General features: G+C 34.3%; 1 protein-coding gene and 1 pseudogene across 1 annotated transcript; both read right to left on the reverse strand.

The window, feature by feature from the left end:
* Positions 1-479: 479 nt before the first annotated feature.
* On the reverse strand, positions 480-9,215 carry LOC114712890 (ATP-dependent DNA helicase Q-like 4A). Its single transcript, XM_028897451.1, has 25 exons — positions 9,159-9,215; positions 8,923-9,081; positions 8,299-8,356; positions 7,575-7,970; positions 6,944-7,114; positions 6,726-6,856; positions 5,974-6,343; positions 5,762-5,893; positions 5,384-5,470; positions 5,153-5,280; positions 4,911-5,031; positions 4,677-4,828; positions 4,470-4,605; positions 3,674-3,797; positions 3,527-3,597; positions 3,372-3,440; positions 3,160-3,285; positions 2,896-3,054; positions 2,707-2,787; positions 2,469-2,630; positions 2,305-2,357; positions 1,994-2,126; positions 1,810-1,904; positions 1,548-1,625; positions 480-969 (listed from the first exon to the last, which is right to left on the reverse strand). The coding sequence occupies exons 1-25, from the start codon at positions 9,167-9,169 to the stop codon at positions 612-614; spliced, it is 3,561 nt and encodes a 1,186-aa protein (XP_028753284.1). The 5' UTR covers positions 9,170-9,215; the 3' UTR covers positions 480-611.
* Positions 9,216-10,608: 1,393 nt separating this feature from the next.
* Positions 10,609-16,974, reverse strand: LOC114712891 (chloroplastic group IIB intron splicing facilitator CRS2-B, chloroplastic-like; annotated as a pseudogene).
* Between the last annotated feature and the right edge of the window lie 296 nt (positions 16,975-17,270).

Here is a 17,270-nt window from a genome sequence, read left to right on the forward strand (position 1 = left end):
CTTTTTAAAGTTAAGGACCAAAATAAAATTTTGTATAAAATTAAAAGACCAAAAGCATACTTTAACTCTTATTTTTTTTATTTAAAAAATCATTGTAATTCTCTCTTAAAACTTTGCCAACAAAAACTAGTGGCTCAATCTATAAAATTGTGATTCATGAATTCAAATTACTGTAAATCCCTTATTAGTGAGCAAAGACTTATTAAGCTTAAAAGACATATCAGGCCCTAATAAACTTTATTAATTGAAAAAAATATTATTAACATTTTAAAATTTACTTATTGCGGTTTAATTAAACAAATACATATTAAATAGAAAAATCACAAAAAACAGACTTTTGAAATTGAAAAATTACATACAAGGATCCATTCATAAAAATTGTTGCCATTTGCTAATGTTATAATAAATCCCTATTTGTAATTTTTCTATTTCAAAAGCCTTTTTTTTTTTTTACAATTTTCCCTATTAAGTTTATAATATCAATTAATTAATAATTAATAAATTAATTCAGATTGATTTGTGCTTCCTAAACACATTGACATGACCTTAGAAGGCATGTGCAACAAAAGAAAAAAAGATAAAATTAAAATTAATGATCAACATACACCCTCTCAGGATGTCCATTGAGGAAGGACTCTTCCTTCAGAATTCCTACGATTTATATCCAATGCAGTATTTTCTATATTGTCAAAATCTAGATCTTCATCTAGGCAATCTTTAAAATAATCTTCTTCCGCAGAATCATAAACCACAGCATTTGTATTCTTTCTCTTTACCGTCCTTTTCTTTGAACGACCATTACTTCTAGTGCACTCATCATCATCCCCTTTTACGTTTTGGTCTCGTCTCCTTTTAGCAGAATCATTACTCTCGTTGCTCCAGCTGTTGCTTTTGTCCGACTTGTGATATTCCCTTATGGTATTTTCAATGGTTTCCAGTAACCGATCTCCATACTTGCTTACCTTGGCCCTGAAATCCAAATGGCAATTAAATTTGAACCATATTGGCATGGATGTTTAAGCTAAAAACCCCTAGTACATTACTCAAATCATCAATACTAGACCGAGTTTAGTATTCCTCTAGTCTTATTTATAAGGTTGAGAGAGTATTTTCTAGTCCTATTTATAACTCACCATTAAATTTTTCAAATCAAGATATAATTTTACTTTTCATTTATTATTGTGTTAGGTGTTATTTTTATTTCTTTTTTTGGGAAGTGTATATATTAAATAGGGGTAAAGATGGAACATTACTAAATTTTAAAATAGAGTTAATATAGTTTAAAATTTTTCTTAATTTTAAAACATGCTAGGCCTTGTAAGTATTACCAAAGGAGAAATTTTCAAAGGAATATAATGCAGTCAGAGAAAGAGAAAAAAAGATTAGATTAATGTAATGAGAGAAGCGGACCCTGTACGTAAGTCCTACTCATTTGTACCACCCCTTTTAACCGCATGACTGCATCAGTGTATTACTGAAAAATTGCAAGTGTAACTTCAATGCGCCTCACTTTGAAACTCATTTAGCTATGCTTGAAGTAAACTTACTTGCTAATGCCATTGATCTCAAGGAGCTCTTCCTTTGTTCTCGGTATTCTCTTGCTTATCTGCTGCAGCGTCGCATTTCTATATCATAAGAGAAACATTAGCTCAGCAGAATCTTACCAAAGCAGGAAAAAAATTACCATTCAGGTTGAAAATTTTTCAATTGCATTGTTCGTAGTCAATAACCATGTTAGAAAATCGATCCTAGACAGAATTACAGAAAAATCATATAAAAGAGGGAGAGCAGAACCGTCTGCGAACTCACCCAAAAATGTGGTAGGCCATGACACCCTCTCCAGCTTCTTTGACAATAGTTGTCCGCAGGAGCCGCAGAGCAGTGAACAACTTAGCGGAAAGATTCTGAAAGTAGACTGATGTTATAAAAAACTCTGGGCACTCCAAAATTTTATCAACAAAAACAGGAAAAAAAGAAAGTATCTAGGGTATACCAAGTCCACTTCAGTTTGAGGTGAGGCAGGAGGATCATTTTGTGGAAAATTCGCCTTCCCAGATATCAGAGAGCCTTTAGCTGGTGTTATTCCTGGAGTTCCCAGCTTTGATGCTTTTTCCGAGGAAGGAACTCTGCAAAAAGTTATGAATGCCAACGAGTGGGCAATATAAACTGAAGGGAAAAAATATAAAACAAAGTTGCACGTATAATAAATGTAACTAGGGAAAAATAGAATGCTTGAAAGACGGCTAAATCACCAAATAACTAGCATCTAAATTCACAAATTTGAGAAGAAGCAGTATGTAAAACCTTAATATAATTTTCTGGCCACCAAACAGATTACGGGCCTTGGACTCATTGACCTGAAAGACTAACTATGCGTTAGACACAGAATCGAAAACTAAAAATGGAGAATAATAACCTATATAACTCATTGAAGCACAGAGATAGCATACCAAAGTAAGCTTTAATACCTTTAATATTGATGAAATTGATCCATAAATATCACTTTTCTTTACATCCTCCGCAAGAAAATCTTGAATAACAAGATGATGCAACACACGGGAAGCCTCTCCCTTAGCTAGATGCTTCCCAGCACCATGAAGCCGTACTGTTTCATGCCGGTGTTTCTTGACCTAATTTTGACGTTAAAACTATATGATTAAAGGCAATCAATGGGCATAGACAGCAAGCAAATGCATAGTGACATACAAACTGGTTTAAGGAACCACGGTACACTTCTAAGATATGAGATGATGAAAAATTCTGCCCCGTTATCTTAACTAGCTCAACCTACACAGATGAAATTCAAAAGCAATGAAACTGACGTCAAAGAATCAAACAATTATAGATAGAATTTCATCAACACGTGGGATAAGAATATTTAAATTGCTTTCAAACCAATTGCTTTGCGATCTCTGTGACATCCTTCTCAATAAAACTCTTGATCTTCAGACAGTTATCACATGTTTTCTTACAGTTTGCAGGATCAAACCTCTCCCCGAAATGAGCAAGCTGCAGAAGTCGTCTACAATCACCATCATTTTCACAATAGCTTACCTGAAACAGTTCAACCCGCAAATTCAGATGTCAAAACAACAATGATATAGCAACCATATAGTGATTGCTGACAGGTAACTGCAAAATCAGTGTCTTAAGAGGTACCATCCGCAGAAGGTTTCCAGTGTTAGTCTCTAGCATCCTTGAATTTGTCAAATTAGATCGATTATATCCAGATGTCATTGGGCTTTGCTCTATTGCTCCTTGAGTTATCATGTGCTTAACTCGTATCTGTGTACGTACACAAGAAACCACTAAACATATGCAAAAGAAAGAAAAATGATGAAACAGTATTTACTTCTACAATTGATACGGACATAGTCACTATAGCTATAATATAATATGCAGGATGAACGTTGACCATCTCTACCAGCTCGTCCACACTCCTGAAAGCAAAATGATAGCCATAGAAATGAGGCAACACAATAAACTAGACAAATATCAGCAACGACAATTTGAGTTTAAATGAGACCTGGTGGTATCCTTCAATAGATTTTGGGAGAGAGTGATGAATTACAAAGCGAACATCAGGTTTGTTAATTCCTGAAAGATCAACTTTAATATATGATTCCATTCAATACAAAAAATGTAATATACACTGGCAGAGAAGAAAAAGTACCCATTCCAAATGCCACAGTAGCACACATTATATTGATTTCATCTTTGCTCCATTGCTTTTGAACAAATGTTCGTTGAGCAGGATCCATGCTTCCATGATAAAATGCAGTTTTATGTCCACATTCCTGAACAACGAAGTAACTATATAATCAATTTGCAAACTAAAAATGAGATGTTAATCTCTTAATTTATTTTTCACTTAGAAACGTCTCAATAAGCTTAAAGCAATACAGTTTCACCAACAGGAAAGTCACAGACTTGTGATATTTCATGACAAGAATCGCAAGATACCTATATAAACATGAAAAAATTACTAAGCAAGCAATATCAGAGGTAAGCTCGTAGAAATGTAGGTGATCTTAGTGTTACTAATTATCTACATGTGCGGAGCCTATTGTTCGAAGTATGTTCTCAAATGCACAGGAACACACAAGGAATTTATCTCATTGCCACTTACCCTACATTGTCCAAAATATAGTACAATTTGGGCTGACAGTCCAAACTAGCATAATCATCTCATGAGTTCAGAATCAATTTGAGTTCAAAGTAACATATTTAAGATTTGGAAAAATGAAAAAGTGCTGCCCAGGAGCTTGAAAAGAATTTGATGATCTGATACCCCACAAAGACTAGCATCTGGCAGTCAGAGGATGGAAAACTATTTCGGTCAACCAAACCAACAAAATCAGAATGGGCTAAAACTTTAGCCTTGGCATTAGCAATATCAAAACATTTTCAAGATCCTGTCAATCCATCACATAAAATCTTAAATTCCACAAACCAACAAAACAACCAACCTGTAATTTTTCAGCAACTTTTTCACAGTCAATTCGTGAAAGACAATAAATAATGCCACATTCGTCATAGTGATTTTCCCTGATGAATTTATCAATGTCCTCCAAACACTTTCTTGTCTTGGGGACAACAGAGTACCTGCAATATTAAAATAAATCATAATTCATTGGTTCAAGGCATAATAAGGAGATGGTCATTGTCAGATATACCATAAGTTTGGGCGATTAAAACTTTGCCGGAAAACAATGCAGTTGACAAGACCAAGAGCTTGAACAACATCTTCTTTTACGCTGGCTGTTGCTGTAGCTGTCAAAGCCAGAACAGGAGTATTTGGAAACTTTTGTTTCAATATACCAAGGCCCTGGATCAAGTGGCAGAATGATTAAAATTATAACGAAATGTCAAGTGACATTGGATAAATTTAAAAGAACAAAAGCTCTAACCTGATAATCTGGTCTAAAATCATGCCCCCATTGGCTCACACAATGAGCTTCATCAATTACAATCCTAGCAAGCAACTCACGAACATGCAAACTCTCCAATTGCCGCAAAAGAACATCACTTCTGCAGTATAAAAAAAAAAAAAATAGAAGTTTATGAAAAGAAAAGGATTTTACTTGAAAACTATATGTATCAGACATTTTTTTTAAGGTTGGAGCTGCCATTGGTAAATAAAAATACTCACTTGGCAACTTTTTCAGGTGTTACATATAAAAACTTGTATTTACAATAATCAGAATTAATTTCTCTCAGGATCTCCTGCTGTTCAGACCAATCCATATTGGAACTCAAGTATGTAGCAGGGATATTTGCCTGCATGGAAGACCAAAAGGGAAATGGAAATATATTTCAATCAGAAAACAACAACAGTGAAAAGTGAAAACAAGTCAATGAAAAAAAAAAAAAATATCAATACCTGCAGCAGATGCATTATTTGATCTTGAATAAGGGACACAAGGGGAGAGATTACTAAAGTTATACCTGGACAAATAAGAGCAGGGAGCTGCAAGACAACAGTCCAAAGTTGTAAGACACTAGGACCTTAAACAGGAAATTCTTGAAGCTACTTTTCATGTCATGCATGAAAAATTGACCTTGCAAATTAAGTAGGGTTAGCTATTTGGTGAGAAGATATAACAATACAATATACATCATGATTAATAAAACTCACAATTCCCCCACACCTTGAGATTGAGACTTAAAATTGAATTTCTCAAACAGTATGTACAGTGTACATCTAATGAGAAGTCAAAGAAGCCATTGACTCAGATATTCTCTGGAGATAGCATATTACCTGGTAGGTCAGACTCTTCCCTCCACCCGTAGGCATTAAGACAAAAACATCATATCCGCTCATTGTAGCATTAATAACCTCTCTCTGATTGGGGCGGAATGAATGATTTCCAAAAACCTTTTTATTGTTGGCCTAAAAGGAAGACAAGGAAAAATTAAAATAATGATGGACTGAAGGTTAACAAGCACTAGAAGTGGACAATAATTAAATACCTCCAGCTTTTTTGTCCAAGGAAAATTTTGGTCGCTCCAGCGTTTGTCTCCAGAACCTTCAATGTAATTAACATCAATAATCTTAGGAATAAATGTTTCTCTCTCCATTGGGCCTGACGACATGCCATACTTATCAACAGCAGAGAATGAAAATGACTGGAATGAAGCTCCACATGGCTCATTACTCATATAAGCCTGGTTATCATATCTCATTGATCCACTCCTGAGTTCAGTTTGATTTGGTCTCTCAAACTGAAAAGAAGTTGGAGGTGCTGTGGATGCCGAAAAATGTGAGTTTTGTCTTTCCACATCAAGCTTACAGGAATGAATATATCTTTCGAGTTGCTGAATCTGCTTATTTAACTGTGACCTGGCAACAGAGATTTTTCTTTTAAGCAAACGCAATTTAGTGCCCAATGCTTTAATTTATTCCATTCAAATTCAGTATTCAGTTTAAAGGTGTATGCCGCAGCCTTTTCTAAAATATATATTTTGTTTACAACAATGTAACAACAGTACAATAATAGTACTAATAAATAAGCTTCCAGTAACTTACCTAAATTTGTGTAATTTAAAAAAAAAAAAAGTCTGCAGTCAAAATAATTAAAGTGAGACCTACAATTAGATCAGCCTGTTTGTAAATTTGTGACATTTTTTTCGTCCTTTGCTTCTACTTTTTTCCTTAAATGTAAGTAAAATAATGAAGAAAGCAAATGTTGAAAATAGGAAATAATTTCAAGGGAAATCCAAACCTGTCTTGACGAAGCTTTGCTATCTGTGAAGAATTGAGGCTGTCAACATTGTCAAGCAGTTCATTGGAGATAGCAATCAGATTGTCCTTCCATTCCTGCAAATGGTTTGCTGCTTCAGGGCAAAGCGCTACCTGTATCCCGTTTCAGACTTTGGTATATCAACCTGACAAGCCAACCACAGTAACTTATGAAAGGACAATATATTTGATCATAAATACCTTATAACCATGAATGCAATCTGAGCACAACTCCAGAGGCAAACCATGTTCCCCTTGTCTAGCAAAACTCTTTGCATCAACAGTAGGAGTAATAGGCGGAAACTTGGCTATTGATGGTTGAGGAGTGCAAGTTGACTGGTAGTTTTCCACTATTTGGTCAACATCAATGTTCTATAAAAGAGAGACAACGCAGGAGAAAATATTATGTCCATGTAATTAAGAAGTTACAATAAATTTAAGTGACCGATTTTAAAAACAATTGAATAACCACACCTTAAACAAGGAAATAAAGAGATAAAACAATAGAATTGAAATATAAAAATATTAGCTACTCATCAGTATACACCTCACAAAAAAGTGAGGAACCTGTGTTCCCTTTGGCTTTTAAGACTTATGGTTTAGATCAGGTAAATTTTTCAGAAAATTAGTCATTTAATAGACAAAATAGACAATAAGATTTAGAGAAACTTCTACAGATCCCTTCACCAATCAAAATAAAAACTCAAGTAGGCCCATTGTTAATGAAGTTGGATTTATTTTGATTATAGTCCAATGTGTTCACAGCAAAATGTTCCTGCTGTTGAACCAAATGAATTTAACTCTTTTAGATGATTAATTTGTCAGTACTCACCCCAAGTATATCATCATCATCCTCATCAATTTTGGCAGCCATACAATTTGTTGACCCGTTAACTTCAGCAGTATACTTTGGACGGTTGTTCACTGAACCATCCAAAACTCGAGAACAGTGGTTACTGACTGTTGGAGTTGTGGCTTCATCGAGGCACCTCAAACTATCCCCTCCTTCGGCTGTAGGATTACTTGATGGAAAGCATTGATTAGATTTCACATTGTTTTCACTTGAGACGTTAAAATTATAAAACTGAGAACATCTATCATTCTCAGAACTTCTCTGCCAGGTAGTTGTTCTCTTGTCTGCAAGAATTGGAGGACTGATTTGGGCAGTTTTTCCCGGTTTGGCATAGTTTCTGCAAGAATTCTGTAGACTAGAAAGAGCACACCAAGCCTGCCAAAGATTTTTTTGTTTTTTGCCACAAGCCACTAACAAGTTATAAGGGTGTACAAGAAGAACATTCAGAATTGATTTAACAGCTAAAAGGGAAATATAGTGTAAAGAAAAGTTCAGCCTGAGTAATTTGACTCCAAGGCACAAAACCATCATATAAAGAAGGCAAGTTATTGCTGTATAAATTAGGCAGGAAACAAGGCCATCAACCACCTTTAATGAATTCCAAATATAACATGTTCACTGAAGGACAGCAGGGTAAACTCCTGCACAGAGCAAACATGCTAAAACAAGGTAAAATTACTTATGTTCCAATTGGCATTTTTACCTTCTCAATGTGCGCTCTCTGCAACCTTTGAATGTTTTGATTTTGATAGAGTACAAATCTGGAAAAGAGAAGGAAAAAAAAGAAAAAAAAAAGAAAGAGGTTAATAAGGATTTGCTAACAACTATCTCATGGTCTTCCTAGAGCCACGACTACAAAACAGAAAACTCATCAAAAAAGTACTTTGATCATTCATGGATATTAGGAAAAACCACAAAAATATGGTTACATTGCCACATCAATCCAACATGGATACTTTGAAACTTCAATTTAAGCAGTTTGAGCCATCATATATCATGGTCTCCAAGGGAAAATATTAGACCTGGACTATTTGTAATGATTATATAAGATAGCAAATGGATTCTTAGACAGAAACAGATGCATATGCAGCTATCACTACACTATAGAGCATTGCTTTCCCTTAACAGTAACTTCCTAGTTACAAATAACCCAATCTTCTATGCCCCATCTATAAAGGTCTAAAATAGTTTCATTAAAACTTCTACGTTTTGACAACCTATATAGCCAGCATAATATCTCACATTAACAAAGAGTCAGTGAAGGACTAGAGACTGCAACAAACAATGAAAAAATAAAGAGGAAGACATCGTTGTAATAAAACCATACCTCCCACGCAAAGCTTCTTCTGAGCATGGTTTTTGAGTTGGCAAGGAGAATAGGAAGTTGGAAGTCAAAAAACTGTTTTGACATGAAAAGTTCTCGTGTGCGCTGGCATGATCCAACCAATTGACTTTAGGAAGCCCATCACTGGCTGAATTGGTTTGACTGCGAACACTCAAATGTAATTAACGACAACCCAAAAATTAATAAAAGGAGGAGGGGAAAGTATATAGAACCATTACCCTTGCCTCATTTTGATTTTTCAGTAGTCATTGTGCAACGCGTTTGCTGGTTTCACCCGTCATTTCCCTATTCAGTAGCCACAACAAAACCTTATAATCAAAAATTATGCTTCAAACAAGGATACCTAATGACACATTTTAATCAATAACTAATAATGGCCACCGTCCCATGTATCCCTACATACCAACACGATAACCATAAATAAAACTAAATTTGTTGAAAAATTCTCAGGGCCATTTTAATTTCCCCTGCTGAATTCAACTAGGTAGTATAAGGCACAGAATATGCCTGTAAAATAAAACCCACGAACTGCCATTCCCATAGTTACCAGCAAGACAACCTTCCAGAATCATCAAAAACGCATGTTTGAGACAAGCATGTGAATTAAACCCTAGCAATGTGATAAATTTAAGAACAAAGAACGAACAACGGTCGAGAGAGAAGTGGACCTACGAAGATGAGGCTTATGAGTTGCCGTGGTGAAGAACAGGCAGCGATGGGCGGAGAGATGAGACGGAAAGTGAGGCGCGATCTTCAAAACGAGGTGGGCGTGGCGTTGGCGGGAGTTTTCTGTGTTGAACCAAAGCTCAGTGGGAAATTGACTGATGTCAAAATAAATAAATAAAATGGAAAATTGACTTTTTTTTTATAAAGTCCACTTAAAATGTTTAGTGCCCATTTGGATTGACATTTGTTAAATGCTTATAAGCATTTTCAAGTTTCACATAAATCAAAATAAAGTTTCACTTACATATTTATTTAGTATTTTGTAAATTCTCATTAATTTTAAATATAAAGTCTAATTTTCTTTTATCATCTCCTATCATATATATTTCTTTATCATAATATCCTTATTTATTGGAGTAATTTTGTTTCAATGAATTAAATTCTAAGACACTAAATGAGAGGGATACTTTTGGGGAAAAAAGGTCATAAAATCTCATCATATTAATCACAAAGAGCCACTTGAAGTATTTTTTAATTCTATGAATTAAATTTTTTTTTTTAAAAAGTTATATTTGAGAGCCAATCCTACCATTTTCTCTTCAAAATTTCACATTGTTTTGTGTATATTTAAATTAACTTATTTCAAGTGATTTTATACGGTATCATGTAGGAGAAGTTTTATAAAACGTAAAAAAAATACAAATAAATTCACGTAAAAAGAAAAAAAAGAAATGCAAATAAATCATGTCTAATATAGACTTTTGACTCATCAACGTTTGATTCTCAAAAGAACACACGTTATCCAAAAAAACACACACAGATCTCTTCATCTTCAGCTTTGGATTGGTTCAAAACAAAAAATATTTCATGACAATATGTGTTATGAATGTGAATGCTCAATCCATGTTGTGTACAAATTATATAGCTGTACAGGTACAGACAAATGTACAAATTATGCCTTTATCTATTCTGATGTATGATTAAAAAAAAAAATTTATTTCAACTAAAATATTTGAGAAAATTTAAACTTTGTGGTACTTGCACTTCTGTCCCAGATTGAATCTATTGACATGATGATTGAACCCATTGAAAACTAATGTTCTTACGGCTCCAACTCCTTGGTCCAATGCATCATCAGTCTGTTAATTAAACAGCAAAACCAAAGTAAAATAAACAAGAGTGGCAGAAAACTAGTCTTTTAATTTCAAAGATTATTGCAAAGATGAATTAAAAAAGGGTGTTCATTTTTGGGGGTGTTTGGATGAAGCCAAACCATAGTTTAGATAATAGCTTCTGGAGAATAAATTCTGGAGAGAATAGATTTTGAAAGAATAAATTTTCTGAAAAAGTGATTCTGATAAAGTGAGAGTGTTTGGATAGTTGTTGTCAGAAGTGCTTTTTTATATGTAGAAATTACTAAAAAGGACATAAATTTAAATGATAATTACATATAAGATATATTTCATAATATATGTTTATTTGAAGTAAATAAATAATATTAATAAAATATACCTTACGTATATATATATTAATAAAATAAATAAATATGTTTTTTTGCAAAATAATTTAATAAAGTAATTAAATATGTATATATATTAATAAATAATATATAGTAATAAAATAATTAAAATTAATACGTATATATATTAATAAAATAACTAAATATGTTTTTCGTAAAATAATTTGTCACCAGTGGCAACAAATTTCAAAATGGGAGGAGGTGAAAGCACTGCAAATAATGGTAGAATGAGAGAAGAGAGAATTTTGTTTTCCACTGTTGAAACCTCTCTGACAGAAGCAATTATTATTTCAACAAACATATTTCTCCACAATCCACAATTTGCCCGCTTATACGAAAATCATGGTTTGGCTGGCCAAAACCATGGTTTTCCCAAAAAAAAAAAAGGTGTTTGGCAAATTTTTTTCCAAACCATGGTTTGGAAAAAAACCCAAACACCCCCTTTTCCATCTTTGATCCAGATTGTTCATATGTCAAACCAAAATGGACGCAAAATGAATGTCTTTTCATTGCCCCATTTAAGAAAATGATCATTAGAACTCTAATAATAAGAACTAAAAATCTGAAATCTACACTATCCAGATAAAATCTTGACGGTCTAAGTCTTATCTCCAAGATAAACATAATGTAATTTAATTATTCCTGCCAGGAGGTATCACCTGTTTACGCTCAACTGACTGAACTTCTGTAGAAGATGAGCTTTCATATCCATGTTTCCAGGGGGATTTCCAATTCCTACAAGACAATAACCTGATAAATCCAATACTGCTGAACCTGCTATGAATACAGCATCTTTCAGTTGTAGAACATAAGGAACTTACCGATGCAAAGTCGAGGAAATGCACGAGAGCCATCAAAATGGCCTATCACATTTTTCACTCTCCAACAGTCTACCACAAGTTACATAAATCTCCAGGATGATTTCTGGAAGTTTACGGTGGTTATAGAAATGTATAGCCACTGAAATACTGATATCTAAAATAACTTGCTGTTAGAGTAGTTTGGGTGTCATCAGGGTAAATTAAGTGTGTTAGCTAAACAGAGACCTAGGAGCCTCACAAAGTAAAGAAAGTAATAAAACCTCCTTTTAGTATCTTCTGTGTTTCTCTAGAACTACTACATACCAAATCTTCACCACTAAAATGTCTTCAAGTAATTACTAAGGATTTTATAAATAGCGTATTTAATGGTATCATGACAAGATTTGCATCAGCATACCAGTTTAAGGCAGCAACAAGATTTATAACAACACTGAATGAATGCTGATCTAATATTCAGGCATTCAAGCAACTATGAGAACCCTAATCAATGCAGTTTGTTTGAAGCTGCTAAGGATTAAGCTTTATCTCACAAACAACCTGACTCGACCATCAGGTCAATAAATTCAGGAATTCCTGTTTCAATAGGTAACTTAGGATTTGCAAGTCCCAATTTTGAAAATCACACAACCCAAGGAAATACTAAAATTTATGTGATGTGTAAAAATTAGTTTTTGTTTTTCATTCTTACCCTCAATTAAATGTCATGGGATGTTTAAATAGCAAGGGTGGGATAGGTAATTTACATTTTCTATAAGAGGCATTCTCGGAAACATGCATTGATTACACCTAGAAATCTTTAGGGACAAAAAAAAGGCAAGGGGTGTCTCCACTTCCTTTTCCCTCCATTTTCATCCACTTTTATCTCAACTATAAGATTGAAATTTTAACGGTTCAGATTTCATATTTATAAAATTACGAATAAAACGTTAAATTTTTAAAAATAAATAAATAAAATCAAATAAAACTAATAAATTTTAGTCAATATAATTCAAAACAATAATAAAAATACTTTATAAAATTATTTTAAAAAACATTAAATTTGGATTGTTAAACTTTCAATCTTAATGGTTGAAATGAAAAGTGGATGAAAATAGAGAATAAGAGAAGTGAAGAGACTCTTTGCCTCAAAAAAAGATGAAAATTGAGATCTATATTAAGGGCGGAGGAAGTATTTAGTTCTAACAAATTAGAGATGATAAGAAATTGTAATAAACATGTTCTAGGCAAATCTAATATTACCCGTTGTGATGGCCATGTCATTGGAGCCTTAAAACACCACTTGGTAGGCTCATCTCATCATAAACGTATATCGAAATTACCACATACTTGTAAACTGTAACCACTATTCTGTTTCTTATTATAGGTCATTTGTACCCCAAAAGTTTATTTCAAAATATAAGTCACTTGTAGTATAATTAATGATCTTTTTTCAAATTTTATCCCTATTAATTTAATAAAAAAATTAATTAATTTAAGTCTAAAGCAATGGCTTCTCGAAACACATCCCTCTCTCTCTCCCTCTCCATATCTTTATTTAATAAGGATAAATGAGAAAAAACCAGTTAATTTAATGTATTTCTTAATTTGCGGATTTAGGATACAAGTGATTTATAATAAGAAACACAATGGTATTTTATTAAACATCATTTTGATCGTAGCAAGGTACAGAAAAACATACTAGTAAAATATGGCGCAAGGGTACTTTACAAGAGGCAGCAAGTGGTCCAACCTTAAAGTAGAAGACAAAGAAGATTATGTCAGGCACACAAATTAACCTAAAAAGCGACGGGTCAAATATTCTTCATATGATAAAAAATACAACACATTATATGATTGAAAACAAACCGATTCCCCACAAAAATTCATGTATGTTTGAGGTTTTGCCAACAAGATTGGTACTTCTCCTATTGAACCTGTACTGATCGCAAGAAATTCGAATCAGTAAATTGGGAGGTAAAAAGAGAGAAGAAACTACACATACACATAATGGAAGCAAGTAATGCACCTATTCCAATCAGGGCTTTTGATTTGATTGTGTTCATCAAAACCCCTTCTGCTTGAGAAATTCTGGCGATCATTTCAAATCTCCAAGTTTGCCAGGATAGGTTACACAAAAGCTTGGGGCGGATGCTGCATACAACAATGACCTACCCTAAAATGATAAGTACAATGGATAGTCCAAAAAAAATTTGATCAAATAGTTCAGATCCCTCTAAATTACACCACACGGAGACATTCCAAGTTGAGAAAATTAAGCAATACATAAGAGTAGGCGTGTTCATAGGTAGAGCTGGGCAGGACATGTCCCCTGCCCGATGCCCAGCCCAAAAGATGAGTGGGCTACAAAATGCAGCCCGCTGCCCTACCCTGCCCTGCCCATAGAAGCCCTAACCCTTTTCGGGCTGGGCAATAACGGGCTAGGCAGGGCGGGCTTCCAAACCCAAATAGTGATACCTTGATAAAAAAAAATTTAGTTAAAGTAAAGGTATCTTATAACAACTATAAAGAAATAAATACTTGAATACATAATAAATTCAACAAATCAATAACTTTGATTTGTCTTAAATTGATATATCTTTTAATTCAACACTAAAGTGAGCTTGCTTTTGCATCTTTGCAAGACAACCAATAATAAAAACAAACTAAAAGATACTAAACCAGATTAGAAAAACATTAAAAAGATACTAAGAAGGAAAAATTACGCATACCACTAAATGTATTTAGGGCAAATAGATGAGGAGAGAATAATATATATTATTATATATTATATATCATTATAAGTATTTCTGGCAAAAAAAAATAATTATAAATATATATATCACAGGCAGGGCAGCATATCGTATCCGCGGCCCAGCCCAACCCAGCCCAAAAATGTCCATTTTTCTTTGGGTTGTTTTTTTCCGGGCTAGGCAGGGTCATTTTTTCGCGGGCTTGGGCAGGCATACTAGGCTAGCAGGCTTGATGAACACCCCTACATAAGAGCAAATAGAGTTTGTGGAAGCATATAGGGCAGAAATCTCCAAGTACTGCACTATTTTTTAATCCCCAAAATATTGGCAGCTTCAACAACTAAGACTAATTATGGACAAAAGTATAATTTATGTCTCTCAAGTTCAAGGTGAATCTTAATTTCATCCCCCATGTTATTATGACAGAAGTATAATTCATGTCTCTCAAGTTCAAGGTGAATCTTAGTTTCATCCCACATGTTATTATTTATTTCAATCAAGTCCTATTTTCCTTAAAAAATTGCAAAGTTGTCCTGAACCTAGCTTGGTCATAAACACTAAACGAAATTTGATTGTTCAGATCCTATGTAGCAAGTCAATAAGTTCCACCAAGGCACATTTTCAATTTCTTTTCTTTTTACAATAAGTTCCACCAAGGTACATTTTCAATTTCTTATCACACCAAAAACAGCAATTCCTAAATTAACTTCAAGATTGTCAACAAGGGCTTCCTTCTTCATTCTAGAGCTTCCCTTGCCATCAGCTTACCTTAGAATTGTTTTTATCCTTGCTAAATGAGACCCAACTCCATGATGACGTCTATGACCTTGGGACGTCTCTCAAGGGCTTAGAGGCACCTAATTTGCACACCTTTATTGTTAGCAACTGATATGCGCTGAGTGATCGAAGCTATCGGGTCAACCTGACATAGGCTTCGCTTGCGAAACTTCAACCCCTGCTTAATAACAAAAGTAAAGGAAATAGAAATGTTTTCCTTTCAATAGTATTCCAAAATGTTATTAAGAGGAGAAAGATAAGGAGGACATTGTATTGACAACTTAACTGTGATACAAGGCTAGTGATTCAATGACAGATCACTTAAACAACTTTTAAGGAATCCTCTTCTTATTAACGTGGTATCAAAGCCAAGTTCCTGGTTGTGAAGTGTCACTAGCTAAGGATGAAGTGGCCTGATCCAAATTCAATGAAATATAAGAATGAGATAGCCTACACCTTGGTGGGCTAACAGGGCAGGTCATTGGGTTCGCGCATACACTGTCATTTGAGGAATGCATTCCCTAACTAATACTCCTCCGGTCCTTATTATAAGACCCAATTTGACTTTTTATTTGGTCCTAATTATAAGACCCAATCCATTTTCTCTCTTATATTTATGTATTTTTTTCCAAGATAATCCTTCTAATAATGATAGTTTTAGCCAATATACTTAATTAGCAAAGATATTTTAGGAATAACAACACTTATTTATTATAAATAACCAACTTAACTTACTTCCTTAATCTCCTCAAATAAGTCAATTGGGTCTTATAATTAGGACCGGAGGAGTAGAAAAGTTCCACGAGATGTTAAATGACACTAAATTCCATGACATCATCCGTGACCTTGGGCATCTCTCAAGGGCTTGGAGGCACCTGAATTCCACACGTTCATTATTAGAACCAGTATGCTTTGAGTGATCAGAACTATCAGGTGAACCTGACACAGGCTTTGCTAGCGATACTTCAAACCCTGCTCAGTAACAAAAGTAAAAGAAATAGAAATGTTTTCCTTCCAAAGAATTCTCTTCTTATCAAAGTGGTATTAGAACCAGTTTTCTGAAGTAGCCTAATTCATATTCAATGAGATATAAGGATGAAGTAGCCTAGACCTTGGCAGGCTGGCAGAGCGGGTCGGCGGGCTAGCCCATACGCTTTTTCTTTAAGGATCATCTGAGTTTAAATTGACGTCTAATATACCGCCAATTAATTTGAAGTGTAATATAGATATAACTATCAACAAAACATAATGTAATCTCAGTTTAAATCAAAGTCAAGATCCAACCAGGCTAAGACTCGGTTTCTCACACTCTCTCCTTCGCCTATCATCATACGATCATCAATGTCAACTAGTTGTCCAGCCTGTCATTGAAGGCGAACACGACAAACCTTTGTCCGACGACAACATTCCTAGGCCACAGTCTATCTAAATTCCAGCAACTTTCCCGAATACAGAGAAAGTTGGCCCACCTAATCAGCTCCATTTTGAATCTGTGGCCACTACGGCTAAAGACGGTCACCATCACGCCGTCTCCACCCACGGCTATTAGCTCAACGTTAGTAAGCAGGGGTGTAAGTGTGGCTGGTGAAGCCTTCGTCAGGTTGGTGAGGTGGTTGTGATCTCTGAGTGCATATCATTTGCGAACAATGAGTGTGTGAAAATCAAATGAGTGTTTGCTAACGATGTTAGTTAAAAGTTTATTGAATGGATTTTTGTTTTCCTTTATTCTTGAGAAACACTCATCTGATTTGCACACATTCATTGTTAGCAAACGATACACACTAAGTGATCAGAATTCTCTTCTTATTGAAGTGGTAT

Source organism: Neltuma alba, unplaced genomic scaffold, assembly GCF_004799145.2.
Source record: "Neltuma alba isolate B1F8T4 unplaced genomic scaffold, ASM479914v2 tig00011398_pilon, whole genome shotgun sequence".
NCBI lineage: Eukaryota > Viridiplantae > Streptophyta > Magnoliopsida > Fabales > Fabaceae > Neltuma > Neltuma alba.

Excerpts from the sequence above, each read along its gene's own strand:
- LOC114712890 (XM_028897451.1), bottom strand. Across the intron at positions 5,471-5,761 it reads GGAAGAGTCTGACCTACCAG|CTCCCTGCTCTTATTTGTCC; the intron begins GTAATATGCTAT and ends GTTGTCTTGCAG. Across the intron at positions 3,798-4,469 it reads AAGTTGCTGAAAAATTACAG|GAATGTGGACATAAAACTGC; the intron begins GTTGGTTGTTTT and ends TTCGTTGTTCAG.